Raw genomic sequence first — 15,916 nt, 5'->3', positions numbered from 1 at the left:
GTCGATAATTGGGCAGCATTCTCCTCTTTATCTACCACTGATTATGTTATACTTCACCCTCACGATTGACCAGTAATCATGCCTGCTGTATTTGGTTCTCACAATGGACCAGAACGCATGCGTGCTGGGCAGTCATGGAGCACTTCTTTGTGCATGAGACAGGCTTTAAGAGTGTTAAGAGTCCGTAGAGCCCCTAACTTCACTGTATCCAACATGAAACTTTCCTGCACTGTGGCGTGCACAGCTGGCGTACGCTACCACGTCGACGGCGCTGGTGTCGGGCTCCATGGCGGAGCGCACCAAATTCACCTCGTACTGTCTCTTCTCGGCGCTGGCGACTGCGGTGTACTGCGTGCCCGCCGGCTGGCTCTGGAACCGGGGCGGCTTTTTGGCGCGCATGGGCGCCGTGGACATCGGCGGCTCGGGCGTCGTGCACCTGCTTGGGGGTTGCGTGGGCTTGGTGGCCGCCGTGGTGCTGGGCCCGCGGCTGGGCCGCTACGACGCTGGCACGGCACCCCTGCCCCTGGGAAACCCCACCAACGCCCTACTAGGCCTTTTCATGCTATGGTACGGTACATATAATATGGTGAGGCTTCCCAAAAAAAAACATAAAATATTTTGCCTCTGCCCGTGCCACTAGGTATAGTTTAGTCGGAATTTTCTTTTTTTTTGAAAGGAGTCTTTTCCTCCTCCGTCACCCGCAATTTTCATGACAGAGCTCCGTCTAGCACTCCTTTTCCTCAGTCATTTTTGCAAGATTACCTTGGTTGAAACATAATAATAATAATAATAATAATAATAATAATAATAATAATAATAATAATAATAATAATAATAATAATAATAATAATAATAATAATACATTGGGTTGTACATCGGCCGCCATTCGTTTCTGTGCTGTATTGGCTTCTGGGGGGCGAAACCTTTGCAGGGTGGGCACTGGGCAGGCACATAGCCAAGATGAATAAGGGGGGGGGGGGGGGGAGGAGGGAAAGCATAGCAAAAGCACTGAGGAGAAAGGATGAGCTCCGTTTCGAAAAAGGGGCGGGAAGGCTCGAGCCTCCATTAGTTTGGATGGAAGCCTGATGCGGCGTCCGTCTATATATGATTTTAAGCTTTCTCTTCGCCCCTTCTGCCTTCCTGGAATTTGCTAATGCAGGTGGGGTTGGCTTGGATTTAGCGCTGGAAGTACGATGGGAATCGTGAGGAACAAGTGGAAATACTCCGCCAGGTAAGCACCACGATTACTGCATGTGCTTGTCTCACTGAATCCTTTCTATCCGTGTTCCATCACTGCTATATTTATTGAAAAAAAAAAAAAAAAAAAAAAAAAAAAAAAAACATAGAGGCAGCTACATTGCAGTGGCAAAGCTCGCAGACTTCACAGTTCAGGAAACGCTAAGATGAAGCATTATTATGATATAGTGTGCTCTGAAAATGGAAGGTAGAATTGAATGCATTATTATCAGTGAAGAAATTTCTCTTTTAAAATTTGCACCTATGCATCTGTTCGGAATCGCATGGGCATGCATAAAAGGTACTTTTCCTGTTTACGCTAGTCACGGACTAATTACACTTATCGGGGTGCATGTTCATTGCACGAAAAGTAAGCTCACTGGCAGTTCCAAATACTCCCCCCCCCTCCCCCCAATTTTTTCTTTATTATTATTCCCCCCCCCCCCCTTTTATTATTATCTCTCTCTCTCTCTCTCTCTTTTTTTTTTTTTTTTTTTTTTTTTTTTTTTTTGCAGAGCCTCCGTGACCACCATTCTGGCATCCATGACCGGGGGCTTCGTAGGAATGTCCATGAGGTTCGTCACGTAGAATTGACATATCACTTCAGCTAGTGGGCAAAGTGAGCATAACCGGCGTAATTTTGCCGATAGACGCAGTGTCCAGGCGGCATCCGCCATATATTGGAACGCACCCAGTGCATAGTAACAAGTTTGCTTTCGCTGCTTGTTTAGGAAACGGTATGATGACATGCTTGAAATCATTATAACGGCAACACGCGTAGTAGTTTTATTACCCAAACGGTTGCAGAGTTTAAAGCGGCCATTTTAAGGTGAATGGGAACATTGCATTTAGTGCGCCAGAACTAGATGTGTCATTTGTGAAGAAAAAAAAAAAAAAACCCGGTATGTTCATGTGAGGCCTTTGGCAGGTGGTAGTTGTCAGGTGACATGACCGGGCACTGACTGGTGAGCGGGTTGTGTGACGTCACGAGACCACGTGAGATTGTCGAGTTGACAGATGATGGGAGTCGGGCCCTGAGCTACCGCGTCAGACGCGCTGCTTGTATGCCACGCAGGCACCTTCTTATGACTTGGTTAGAGGAAAGCTTGATAACTGTTTCTATATAACGGCATTTCAATAGCGTGGTTTCTTGCGACTTTATGCTTAAGTGTGAGAGGATAGAGGCACAAATGAAGGTATCAGCTAGGGATTAAGCTAGTAGCAATTAAGTGCACGTACGCGAACGACGATGCGCGAAAGCAGCCACGGACTTGAGCTGTCGCGTCATACTATCAAAGGCGGATCCTACGTGTTTCCTAAATTTTGCGTGCGCCAGCACTAAATGTTTCACTCGTGAGAAAGAAACCGGCTGAATGTAAGCACAATTAAACAAGGTGGAAATATTCAAGCGCGGCTAAATCGCATATATGGCGTGCATCTAAAGTAGGAGCTTTGTTTTTTTGTTTTTTTTCAGACCGAATCGAACGCAACTAGTGCAGCTTTTCTATTGAATCGAATACGAATAGCTTTGCTAAGGACTACAATCGTGCAAAACACCAAAAATAGATAAATAGATAGATTTATTGAGAGGAAAAGCAGAGAGGTTGGCCGGAATAATTCAAATCTGGCCTGCTGCTCTGCACTAGGGAAGGGGAAGGGGAGAAGAAAGAAGATCATGATGAGTGACGATGTGAGAGGAGGCATATGAAATATATATACAGGCACAGTAGCTTGCCTCACAAGCGTGAATCAAGCCCGCTGGCGCACAAAAAACGGCAAAGAGCACGCACTGCCTGGACACCCTTCCCCTGGACACCAAAAAGATATCGATGTGGTAATGTAGTATTACGTATTATTTAAAAGACGCAATATTGATTTTCAATGGGGTCTCAATGAGAGGTCAGTGTACTGTCTTTATACACACAGAAACAAAAACAAAATTGGTAGAGGCACTTAAGACTAGAGCGAAAGCATTGGTATTCGCGTGGTCCAGCATACGGGTACCTTGCTTTTCGCCTCCACTGAAAAGCGGCCGTCGCCGCCGGGATTCGATCCTGCATCCTTGGACACAGATATCGAGTGCCCTAACCTCTGCACCACTACGACTCTTTTGCCTTTGTTACTTTTATTTCATAACCAACACACGCTGGTCGATTTTGCAAGAATAGGAAGGTTTACATGCAATACTCTTAATTATAAAGCTTTCAAATTAATCAATTTTTCAAATATACCGATAAACGCAGGTAGACAATACTGAGTTTTCAAAACATCAATTATCTGCCGAATAGAGTTCCCCAGAATGCTCTTTGATTGGTCTGACATTGAGATCAGCATGGCGAATAGCTATTCGGCGTTTTCACACGCTTTGCAAGCTTAATAACATTATCATATCATACAGAACACTGTCATAACATTCTACAGCCAAGAACAGAATTCTATGCGTGGTTTAAAGGGAAATTTTTGTGCAAAGTTCGCTGTAGGACATCCCAAAAGAAAACCCCATCCCAACAATCTATAAACACATGCTCACCTGTCTTCGGCTTTCAGCACAAAATACACTTAACACCCCATGGCACAAAGATTTCTTTTTCCGTCATCCACGTCTTCACGTACTACACCACCACGGCGGGGCCAGGACCGGGTTTGTCGGAACGATTTGGGCCTTATTGTATGTCGCCACGCAAATATAGCCCACCACAAACGGGCCAAATGAGGTAGTGCAGAGTATAGGGCATAACCCCGGGTAGACGCTTGTCCAGCGTCACGACGCTTTAACCCGTCGTTTGCCGGCTACCTATTAAAGTTATACATACATAGCCCACATCGTGGCGCTTAACCTTCCATCCCGCACGTATCGGCAGCATGGCACGTGGCGTGTGGAATCCTTCGTTTTGAAGTAGTCGGGAAAAAAAAAAAAAAGGTGGCGAGGCTTATTCGAATGTCACACCAATTACGCGAAAAGTTTCGATTCGTTTCGAATAATTTTGGTCACGCACTCCTTGTGTTAATCCAATAGACGGGTATTTGATTCGCTATTGGAATATTTCGACACATGTGCTGGTAAACTGATATTAAGGACCACATCTTTTTACGTAATTCTGGCCGCTTTTTATTTTTCAGTTTTATATTCAAGAAAGGGCAGCACGACGTTTCATGGCTGATGAACACCGTCATGGGATCCCTTGTGGCGATATCAGGTACTTATTGTATGCTGAATAAATGCAGACTTGGTCTAATTTGCCTCTAATTTTACTTTTGCAAGATTTAATTCATTTCTTTACGTCGTATGTGGGCGCAGGTAAAGGGAATTGATCTTGGGTTGCGTGCGTTCGAATTGGACGCAGGATGATATTCCTCAATGGATCTAAAATGTCAGTCACATTATCCAAAAGCACATGGCTACAGGGAGAACGTGATGTTCATATACAACGACAACTTCATACCTTCATCCATTTCTGCACTTGACTAGGGTGCCTCGATACCAAGGGCCCTACCCCTCCTCCTCCCTTTTCTATTAATGTGTAGGGAATGGTAGGATATGTGCAGACTTTGTGTGTTTCACTTCTAACAGTAGCAAGTTTTTTGGCTCTGTTTGAACTTAACAAACGCATGCACTATCCGAAAAGAAATGCGACGGTTGCTTTTGAAAACCGCAGACAAAAATGGCAGCCTTTGTTTATAAGCTTCGCGCGTCGTAAAACGTGAATTAGGGGCACTATAAGTAATGGACGCGGCTTTGTTTGTAATGTGTTGTTCGTAGTTATGCTATATATTATAATACTATACTTTCATAGTGTTTATATTGGGAGGTGTTTTTAATGATGGGCCTCTGGCTAAGAGAGTCTAAATACCCCTTTCTTTTCTTTTCCTGTGCCTAGGGATGGAGGATAGGCTTACTTTGCATAAAATGTATCCTTCCATTGGACCAATGTAACATGGATGTGCAGGCGAAGCCTGCTGCATGTATAGTATTGTGTATATATATATATATATATATATATATATATATATATATATATATATATATATATATATATATATATATATATATATTGTCACGCACTTCCCGCGGTACTTATTGAAGGAAGATGAGGTTTGGCGGGATAAGCAGAAGAAGAGGAAGCTGGTTCTGCCCCGCCCTTGTGTGCTATTCTCTAGCGCAGCCTAAGATCTGTCTAAATAAACGTCGTAACAAGTGTGGTGGAGTTTGCGGGCTAAATATCACCACGGAACCTCCACCACACTTGTTACGACGTTTACTTACACAGATCTTAGGCTGCGCTAGAGAATAGCACACAAGAGCGGGGCAGAACCAGCTTCCTCTTCTTCTGCTTATCCCGCCAAACCTCATCTTCCTTCAATAAGTACCGCGGGAAGTGCGTGACAATATATATATATATATATAGTAGTAGTAGTAAAAGACTTTATTGAGGCGCAACACTTAGGCGCCTAATACATCGATAGCCTACTAGACGAGCAGGCGCTGTTCTTCTTCACCCTCCACCAAGCCAGTCCACCCAGGTCCAGATAGTATGGGAGGAGGTGGGAAATAATCACGATTGCAATGCAACCGGACATGAAAATAGGCAATGTGAAAGGTTGGCATAAGGGGAAGGGCAGTTGGGGCATGATGGATCGCGACGGAATTTATAGAGATATAGCCGTGCAGGGGTTATGAGTGTGTTCAACTGTATTTGCCGAAGGATATGATCCTCGCGAACGGAAAGATTAGGATGAGGGTCGGGATAGAGCTTGCGGTCTAAACGAGCAGTATTGTAGTATTCGCTGATGGTGGCGCGAAGAGACACTCTCGACCCGCCCTCCAAGGATCTTGGCCAGGGGATGAATGGTGCCCGGTTACGAGTTTCACGGACGAGCTGGTTCGCCAGCTCATTGCCGTCAATCCCCGAGTGTCCAGGGATCCATCGGAGGAAGACGGGGCAGGACAGCAGCGCAACCAGTGCAATCTCGAGCTCCGTGGACAGATGACGTGTTAGACTTTTAGATTGAATGGCACGGATAGCAGCCTGGGAGTCGGTGTATGTACATACTCCCACCATCGGCGAATGGTTTTTCCTGCCGCTTTGAATTTAATATTCTTTATCCCTAAAATCATCATAACACTAATTCTTGTCATACCAACAACAAAACATAAAAAAACGTTTGCCCAACGTTTGCCTTGGACTCGTAGACTGATGGCTCATTTATGTGTGTTTGTGTGTGTGTGTGTGTGTGTGTGTGTGTGTGTGTGTGTGTGTGTGTGTGTGTGTGTGTGTGTGTGTGTGTGTGTGTGTGTGCGCGCGCGTGTGTGTGTGTGTGTGTGTGTGTGTGTGTGTGTGTGTGTGTGTGTGTGTGTGTGTGTGTGTGTGTGTGTGTGTGTGTGTGTGTGTGTGTGTGTGTGTGTGTGTGTGTGTGTGTGTGTGTGTGTGTGTGTGTGTGTGTGTGTGTGTGTGTTATTTGCACCATATGTATACATATAGGTATTATATATCTGGTGTTCTATAAACTTCTTTTTGTGTGCAAAAAATTTGACAGTCTCTGAAAGGATTATTTAAAACTACTTCAAGACTCCATGCTGAAATGCATTCGAGTTGCATATCATATTTCACCTACGCTTGCATTTCAGGTTCTCATCGCATTCTTGCAATCTCGCCCAAATGCACGTAACTGCGGCAAATGTTTCGCTACGTGAAAGAATTATTTCTTCTTTTAGTACGTAAGGACTCCATGCTGAAATGGATTCGAGCTGCATATTAGGATTTCAGCTACTTATGCATTTCAGGTTCTCATAGCATTTCGCCCAAATGGCACCACCCTAAGAATGGGAGAATCCTCGTCCTCAGTTGTCAAGATGTTCCTATTTTCGGGGGTGTCAGAAGTTCGCCATTGCTTGAATCAACAATAAAAAAATCAATCTTCGCAAGATAACAGAAGGATCTAGTCCCGGGACAAGCGCGCGTTAGTGAATTCGTTCGGTGCAATGAGGAGAAGATAAGCAATGGTTCTCTAGGGTAACGGGGTGGATTTAGAGAATTAACAAGCATGTAGGGTGGCGGAAAAGAGTCAGGTGGGCGGATGAGATTAAGATGGCACAGGACACGGTTAATTGCAGGGCTATGAGAAAGGTATTCGTCTTGCAGTGCGCACATGGTTTATAGGGTTTAACGTATCAAAGCGACTCGGGCTATAAAGGACACCGTTCCGGAAATTTCGACAACGTGGGGCTCTTGAACATGCACTAACATCGCTCCGCACACGGGCGTCTTCCATTCCGCCTCCATCGAAAAGCGGCCGGGATTCAATTCCGCTTGAGTTCAGCTGTGGAGGGACATAACCACTCAGTCACCACTGCGGGGTCTAGTGGGTATAAGTTGATATGGTGATGATGCACTGTATATCGGTGCATGGCATAGGCATATTATTTTATAATTTAGGGGGGGGGGGGGGTAGCCTCACCATAATATATGTATATCGGTGCAACGTCAATATGCTGATTCTTTGAGGGCAGATAACAAAGAGCAAATTTTTTGTTTCGCCCTCATCGTCGCTCGTGGCATCATTGCTCGACTTCGTGCCGTAGGTGGGGCGCCTATCTTCCGCCCCTGGGCGGCGCTGGTGGTGGGTGCCGTGGCTGCACTCCTGGTGCTCGCGGCCATCCCGCTGCTGGACCGGCTGCGCGTGGACGACCCCACGGAGACGTTCGCCGCGCACGGCGTATGCGGCCTCTGGGGACTGCTCGCCATAGGCCTCTTTCCCGAGCGGGACTCGCTGCTGGACTACACGCAGGGCCGGTCAGGGCTGCTGGCTGCCGGAGGAGACGCCAGCCTGCTTGCTGTGCAGGCCGCGGCCGCCGGATGCATCATCGCCTGGGCCGTCGGCGCCTCGACCCTGCTGTTGCTTGTGAGGCTATGCGATCAAGCTGCTCGAAGAGAGAGATGAGAAATTAGTATTTGGGATTCAAGTTTGTCTTTCCACATCACGGATGCCGTGTTGAGAAAGCAATGGGGAGACAAGACGAAATTGACACAGCTGTTATACCTCTTGTATTCGGGCTCTTTTCTCAATCCCATCTCGCACTAACTAGCTAGCGCAACCTGCACTTTTGTCACTTTTGTAAAATCTGTAATCAAACTGTATACATTTAAAGGTTACAGACACATGCAGTGATGCTGCCAGAACTCCATGCCGATAAAGTTGCCACTAGCTTTGCATAGTGGTTAATATAAGAGCGCCTGAACGGCAATGTCGCGGGAGATACAAAGCTTTATAAAATAAACACCTACTATTCAGGTTCACCGCATCCCGCGGAAGGAGAGAAACACGCAAGAATCATTTTTGAATGATGTTGACAACGTCATTGTCAGCATTTTCATTTTTCTGCCATATTTAGCGTTCTTTCCTACACAGAGCAAATGGTGTTCAATGTGTCACTGTAAGCGTGCTATCCTCACTACTCCCCTGTCTCTTTCTTCGCAGCTGATCAAATACACGATCGGGCTCCGCATGACACCGGAGCAGGAGATCCTCGGCCCAGACCTGGTGGACCACGACATCGAGCACGACTACAACTCTCCTTTTCTCCGTGCACTTCAGGAACACTACCGCGCCGGCCACGCACTTAAGGCCCTCGAGTCCAAGGTGGACATCCTCAGGGGCTGAAGAGTGGAATCGGATCGCGAGTCTCCAATCTATCGTTGCGTCTCCATAGCTATGTGTGGTGTAGTCGCTTGAAAATAATAACAAAAGATGATTCTAATGGTGCGAGCGCCGTGTGTCGGTTCACTCGTGGAGGGAGGGGGTTTACCTCGATCGGGTGCTTTAATGTGTATGGCTAGTGCTGGTATAACACCAGCGTTGACATCTACCGCGACATTTCTCGAATTACCATGCAATGTGCAGATACGTGAGAACTAAGGTACTGTACGGATCGTGCCTATACCATAACCTAATATTGCCATAGAGATGCAGCAGAGTCGCCACCTAGCGGCGCAACGGCGAATCCCACTCATTGTGAATGCGTGCTCTCGTCGTCTGCTAGCAAGCAGTGTTTACGCGCGCGCGTACTGGCTGGTATCTGCTATTTTTTTTTCGCAATCCCGGTGCGATCTTATTTACCTGCTTGGCTCTTCATCATCATCAACCGGACTATACCTACTGTATGGCGAAGGCCTCTCCCATATTTCTCCAATTAGCCCGGTATTGTGCTAGCTGCATCCACTTGACCCCTGCGAACTTCTTAACCTCATCCGCCCACCTGACTTTCTGCCGCCCCCTGCTACGCTTTCCTTCCCTTGGAATCCAGTTTGTTACCCTAAGCGACCATCGGTTATCTAGCTCTCTTCGCGCTACATGCCCTGCTTATGTCCATGTTTTCTTCTTGATTTTCACTAGAATGTCATTAACTCGAGTTTTGGCTGTTACGAAAAAAAAAAAATCCACAGGATATATCTTCGCATGCTATAATGAAGACAATAATTTATCTTATTGGGTATGTCGTGCTGGATAATGGCATCCCCTGTCGGTCCTCAGCTTTTGAGGTTTTTTTATCGCGCGGCATCTCAAAACGACAGTGTCGTTACGCGGTGTGCCAATACAAAACGAACGGGTTGCCAATGTCCATACAACCGCCCAGAAATTGTGTACTCTCGCTTCTGTTTGGAATCCGACAGCGGATGTAGTTGTTGCATATTCGCAAAGTTTTTGCGAATATTAAATTTTTTATTATTTTTATTTATTTTATACTGAAAATTATTTTAGAGATTCAAGCAGAACAAACACATAAGCAGATATTACACATACAAAAGCGCAAAGTAAAACGATATAAAAAATTAAACATGAGGTATCACTGTGCGCTGTCAATCGTTTTGCCGGAAATCCCACTCTGTTATGGCACGTGGGAAAAAGCATTTTCCTGTCATACAGCCAAATGTAGTAGCCCTTTCTTCAACAATTACAATACTAATTTACCATTAATAAACGCCTTATATATTAAAATTTTCAATACGTATTCTTCGGTCACACTATCATATTCGCTGACATTAGCTGCAAAAAGCTTTCGTCTCGTAGTGAGTTCAGCGAATGCGCTCGCACTCGGCGCACTACACATGCACAGTCATCCTTCCTGTGCAGCCAGAGTTCCTGTACTGTATCGACATGACCTCATTTCGGGCCAATAGCTCGCAGCAATGCTGGCTTTGTCTGGCCAGAATTCATGTGTAGTTAGAGCCATAGCTCGTGGCAAACCTGCCGGGCAGTATACGCTGTATGTGCTGTGTTTATTCAGTTTGATTCTCGTTTTGTAGCGAAAGCAACACTGCGCTAGGTTTTCAAGCCGTCGGCGTGTTACCGTGCACCACGAAAGACGAAGAAGAAAAGGAAGAAGAAGAAGATGATGATGATGAAGAAGAAAAAGGAAAGAAATAGGAAGAAAAAAAAGAACAAGAACATAAGAAGAAGGAGAAAAAGAGGAAGAAGAAGTAGTAAAATAAGAAGAAGACAGACAACTCGGAAGTTGCTAGAGGCGAACGACTACAGCGAGTTGCTAGGACAGAAGGTTCGTGCGAACGTTGTGACGACGGCAGATTAAATCCAGGTGTCTGCAGAAAAATTCGCTACAACACTCACAGCTTTCGCTCAATCACTAGGTTCAAGCCATGCTTCAACCCCACAATTTGTGTTAGGGCAGGTCTGAACACGAACTCTGCATCTGCGTGGACTTGGAAGGTGCTAGTACAGCAGCAATTACTTTCTCATATGTTCACCGTGCCGCGAAGCAACGGCTTCGTGTTACGAACATAGACGGGGACGAGGGAAAGCGCATGACTAGCACCTATGTTGCTCGCTGAAAATGCATTGAGGATGACAGTTTTCGTCACAGTGTAACACCGCACATGTCATCAAAGCAGTTCACGATGCGAAATGCATTTCCTGCAATTTTGACACTAAATTTGCCTGTCTGCCACCCGTGTAACTATCGGACACGCGCACACTGTTGAAAAGGCGAACAGAAAAACATAACTTCATTGGGCAACTGCAAGAGTACCAGGCCCGTGTTGCAGAAAAAAAAAAGAAACGCGTGCAAAACGACGCCAGCAAATCTAAAAAAATGAATGGTTGCGTACCGTGTTTTCTTACAATCCGCGCTTCTTTTCAGCAGCATTGGCCAATTCTACGTTTTCATCTAAAAAAGTTAGAACACTCTAAGCAATAAATCGCTCGCGATTTGCAGGGGGATTGTTTCCTTTGCCAACGAACTTGCCGTTAACAAGTAATCAGACCGATGCTGCATGCGTGCGTTTCTGTGATTGCCGTCGGCTGCCGATCCACATTTGTGGAGTGAAGGCGGCAAAATCTCTAGGTCGATCTCGCGGCGAATAGTGGATTATACACAATGGCGGATGCACTCAGTCGAGGGTATTCGCGTCGGCGGAGGCAGTGGTGGCCCAAGAGTAACTTGAGCATGACGACTACACTGGTGTACACCAGCGAATACGTACCAGCGAAAGATTTCCCTTCCATTCATGTTGGCATCTGCGATGGGGTGTAAAATGCGACATCAATGGTTTCAAAATGCTAATAAATACGTCACCTAGGTAACGAACCTAATGAAATATGATTATGAGTGAGTTTTAGCTTCCGAAAATGATGCGCTTTGCTTCAGAGCAACTTCGGCATTAGCAAGATTTATGATCGTTTTTCGCCTCTCCTCCCATCGAACCTAAAAATATTCAAGTATTTTTACTGAGGACATGCTTTCTTTAAGAAATAATTTTGTTATATTGCCACGAACCATTCAAAACTTTATTTCGTTCTCTGTTCGTTCATGCTCGTTGCCGCGAGACGGGGTGTTATTTTCTTTGCTGCGCAAGATGCGCCGAGATGTATCGCGAACGTTCCCAGCCACGCGCGTCTGTTTCTACAGTTTTCTTGGTTGTGCTAATCACACTTTGCGTCTTTATCTAGATGTGTCTGTGAATACTTTAAATTGAGCCCTGACAAGTGCACCGGGTATTAGTAGGTCGACGACCGCCAAGCACTCTTAGCTGTTATCGCTGCCGCCGCCGAGTTTCTTAGTTCCTTCGCGGGTGCAAGTCAGCCCAATAAAGAGTTCATATGAGCGCAACCCAAGTCTCCTCATTCGTTGTCGACGGTGTTGTCACCGCTACAGTTAAGTTTAGTACAGTCGCTCAGCCGTGTCCGACTGTTCGTGACCCTATGGACCATATCACGCCACGCTTTCCATTCGATCACTATCTTCCTAACATCACATAACTTCATCTGCAGCGCTTCGAGGATGCCATCAACCCCGCGCTCGCTGCCTGCCCCTTCTCCGGTGACCCTCAACCTTTATCAACATCAAATCTTTCTCCAGCGACTCCTCTCTTCTCATCAGATGACCAAAGTAGCTGAGCTTTAACTTTAGAATTTGACCCTCCAGTGAGCAGTCAGGGTTTATGGTCGACAATATCGACTGATGTGATCTTCTGGCAGTCCAAGGAACTCTCAAGAGTCTCCGACAGCACCACAATTCAAACGCGTCGATTCTTCGGCGGTCAGCCTTCTTCACAGTCCAACCCTCGAATCCATACATCACGACTGGAAAGACCATAGCACGAGTTATACGGATCTTGGTGGGCAGACTAATGTCTCTGCTCTTTACTAGGCGGTCAATGCTAGCCACGGCTCTCTTTCCCACCGCTACATGACAACATAAAACAAGCAATTAACACACCGGATAAGCCTGGCATCAGTCGCTCCTTCTATGCGCCTTCTATGATACGTCTTGTCGTGCACCTCAGCGTGTCTATGATACGTACACGTCCACTGTGCAGATCTTGACAGTTAATTGAAGCTGCTACAGCTATCAAACAACGCCTCTAAGGAGCACCCGAGCTGATGGCTGGCTTCAAGAACACCTGGTAGTCTGAAATGCAAGAAGGAAAAGGTGCCATGGGCGCTCCTTTATATAGGTTGCGCAGATGAAGCAAAGCCTATTTCTCGAACTTACCTCATGTCTTCGATGACGGGAACTTGCGCAGAGGGGGCACCTCACACTTTTCGTTCCCTTCGTGACGTACTGGCAAACAGTTCTTGTCTCGTGGATGAACGAAAAATAATACACATAATTAAGAATAAGTATTGTAAGCGTCTTTCGCCAATGAGAAACGAAACATGGTAAGGACACTAGGCTTCGTTATAGCCTCTGTCGAATTTAGTTTTTATTTTTAATGCTAACCAGACAAACAATTGCTGCCAGACAAAACCTTAAACGAAATAAATTTCATACCTCGGTTTTTAGCTATCACTAGGCCAGACACAACCACTGCTTAATATAATCGGTGATTTCGTTTGTGCAAGTCTGAGCGTAGTCTGATTGGGCGGCAGTCATGCGAAGAGCTTGGACGGTCGAGGCGAAATAAGTGTTGTTTTTGCGTTAGTTTATTGTTGCTATCGTTTCCAAAAGTAAGCAGGAGAAATCTGTAATTACACACCGTGTGAAGATCTGCGCCGACCACTCACAGTGCCAGCAATGAAGCCTCAGGCGCAATTTTGTCTTGCGCCGATACTACATTGATACGCGACACTACTCGCTTCACTAAACTTCGGCACTCCGTAAAATACATCTTAGTTCCCGACTTGGCTGTGAATTAGTAGCGTCGCACTTTCGCGCACCAAGACTTCCGCGCCGGCATCGTTGTCGTTGCCTTGTAGGACAGGGTCGTGTAGTACAGCGACCGCGAGGGGTTGGCCAAGAATCGAACCGTTACGATTTATTGGTGTGGAAAAAAATGTACACGAAGGGCAGAGATAAATGCTTAATTTTATTTCCATCCATGAGAATGAGAGATCTAGGTCTGATATAAGGATGGAAAAGAGAAAGACAGGAAATGGGATAGGCATATCGAAAGGAAAGCAAGGCTACGCGTTAGGCGAACCAAATCAAGCTGGTTTTATAGCGAGAGTTCATGAGCGACAGAATATGTTGCTTGTTCTATTCTTTTTGTGAATATAATTTGGCGTCGAGGCTGGATGGAAAGGACAGCGTGCAAGGACAGAGAAAAGGAAATATATACGTCAGTTCTAATACTGCTATTTTTGTTGCCTCCAGAAAGACACAAAGGAAATGAATTAGTTTACGAAATGTGCCGTTGGTAGCACGATAGCACACAAAGAGGCAGAGAGAAAGCTTCCTTATCTTTAACATCTGCAATTGATGGCGCTTTTGTTGGATGTTATTCTCGGTATTTTTTGGCATGAACATACATAAATTTTTTATCTATTCTAACGATTAACTTTCTTTTGCAACACCGTTTGAGATAAAAGGAAACCGCCAACGATGAACATCAGGGTAGAGAAATATAATTTATACAATTGATTTATGGAAATTTCAAGTTTGAGCATGCGAGGACGGAGTCGCCAGAGGCCGAGAGTGTCATAATTCGTTAAAAGCGAGGAAATTTAATTCAAATCGCGTACAGCTGGGATCACTCGAAGACAGCCATGCACCGCCTGAAAGGCACGATGCGAGGCAGTCCAAATAAATAATTCAGCAGTTTCGTGTTTTGCGTTTATTAGAATAGTTGCTGTAATTCATCACTCGTACATGACAATATTTACTATTTTAAAGTATTTCGTCGCAGTACTAATGTAATAAACACTTCCAGTTTTATTTGTATGCTTTCTTTATCGCCACTGAAGGAGCTTCCGCAGTTGAATTGCAAGGAGGACCTACTGTTAAATATACAAGAAAATCAAAGCACAGGTACAAAAAGCGTGCAAAATATAATACTGATTAATACTGATGTGTGGAAATAAAATAGTATATTTAATGGCATCAGGACATTTGACGCAGAGACAGAAACAACGATAAAACCAACATTATGAGCTTTAAGTGGAATGGAGCAGTTATGAACCGAAACATCGGAACACATAAAAATATTATGAAACTGGTGACAGTGCAACCTGAGAACAGAAATTATGATCGCTCACTGTAGAGACGAAAAATTAAAAGCAAGAATAAAGCAAACTTGGGTCATGTGTGAAGTTGAATGATTTGCTTAACAAAGGTAATTTTTTTAAGGCATGGAGGTCGGGCTGCGAGTGGCTGATTTCGTCACTCAGTGCAGGTTCGTTTTCATGGAGAGGCCGTGGCTCCAAGCACTTTGGTAGAAAAACATGCTGTGCGTAGTTACCACCCACTTTCGCTGGTAACGTGTTAGTTTTTATTCAGAGAACTGGGTGTCATTTTTATTAGTGAGTAAAGATGAGGAACAACAAAGGATATGAATGTTATAATTACAGGTATGGTGATGAGTAGGCGCAGTCTAAATAAGTTTTTTTTTTTTTTTTTTTTTTTTTTACGGCATTTTGTTAAGGTCGATGTAAGCGCAAGAGAAAGGCAGCACAGATGAAAGGCATACGTATTGCTGCTCTATAATATGCAATAATTGAGATGTCTATGAATGAAAGCGGAGTACAAAATGATACCAACGCACGACGTTAAATGTGATACCTTAATTTTTAGTAGCGTGCATATCCCGAAGAAAAGAAGTCTAATGTTATTGATTTTCTAATTAAATTTTAGGTACGACAATATATAGCCGAAATCACGATCGTGCCTTTGCATTACACGATCTGCCTATACCATTTTTTTTTTTAAATTTTGACTACACGGTCATTA

At 45.0% G+C, this 15,916-nt stretch overlaps 1 protein-coding gene across 1 annotated transcript; it reads left to right on the top strand.

Annotated features, from left to right (window-relative positions):
* Nucleotides 1–247: 247 nt before the first annotated feature.
* On the top strand, nucleotides 248–8,975 carry LOC146185419 (putative ammonium transporter 3). The gene is made up of 6 exons (XM_084605525.1): nucleotides 248–567; nucleotides 1,160–1,231; nucleotides 1,752–1,811; nucleotides 4,357–4,433; nucleotides 7,817–8,136; nucleotides 8,713–8,975. Exons 1-6 carry the CDS (start codon nucleotides 287–289, stop codon nucleotides 8,893–8,895), a joined length of 993 nt encoding a protein of 330 aa, XP_084461651.1. The 5' UTR covers nucleotides 248–286; the 3' UTR covers nucleotides 8,896–8,975.
* The last annotated feature ends 6,941 nt before the right edge of the window (nucleotides 8,976–15,916 follow it).

This window comes from Amblyomma maculatum, chromosome 6, assembly GCF_055883805.1.
Source record: "Amblyomma maculatum isolate TAMU_Amacu chromosome 6, ASM5588380v1, whole genome shotgun sequence".
Lineage (NCBI taxonomy): Eukaryota > Metazoa > Arthropoda > Arachnida > Ixodida > Ixodidae > Amblyomma > Amblyomma maculatum.
This window is presented reverse-complemented; position numbering and strand designations above follow the sequence as displayed.

What these genes read in the sequence shown, in the direction of transcription:
- LOC146185419 (XM_084605525.1), top strand. Translation starts at nt 287, where the DNA reads ATGGCGGAGCGCACCAAATTCACCTCGTACTGTCTCTTCTCGGCGCTG. An exon ending in CTAGGCCTTTTCATGCTATG is followed by an intron (nt 568 to 1,159) that starts GTACGGTACATA and finishes TTGCTAATGCAG; the next exon opens with GTGGGGTTGGCTTGGATTTA. An exon ending in AAGTGGAAATACTCCGCCAG is followed by an intron (nt 1,232 to 1,751) that starts GTAAGCACCACG and finishes TTTTTTTTGCAG; the next exon opens with AGCCTCCGTGACCACCATTC.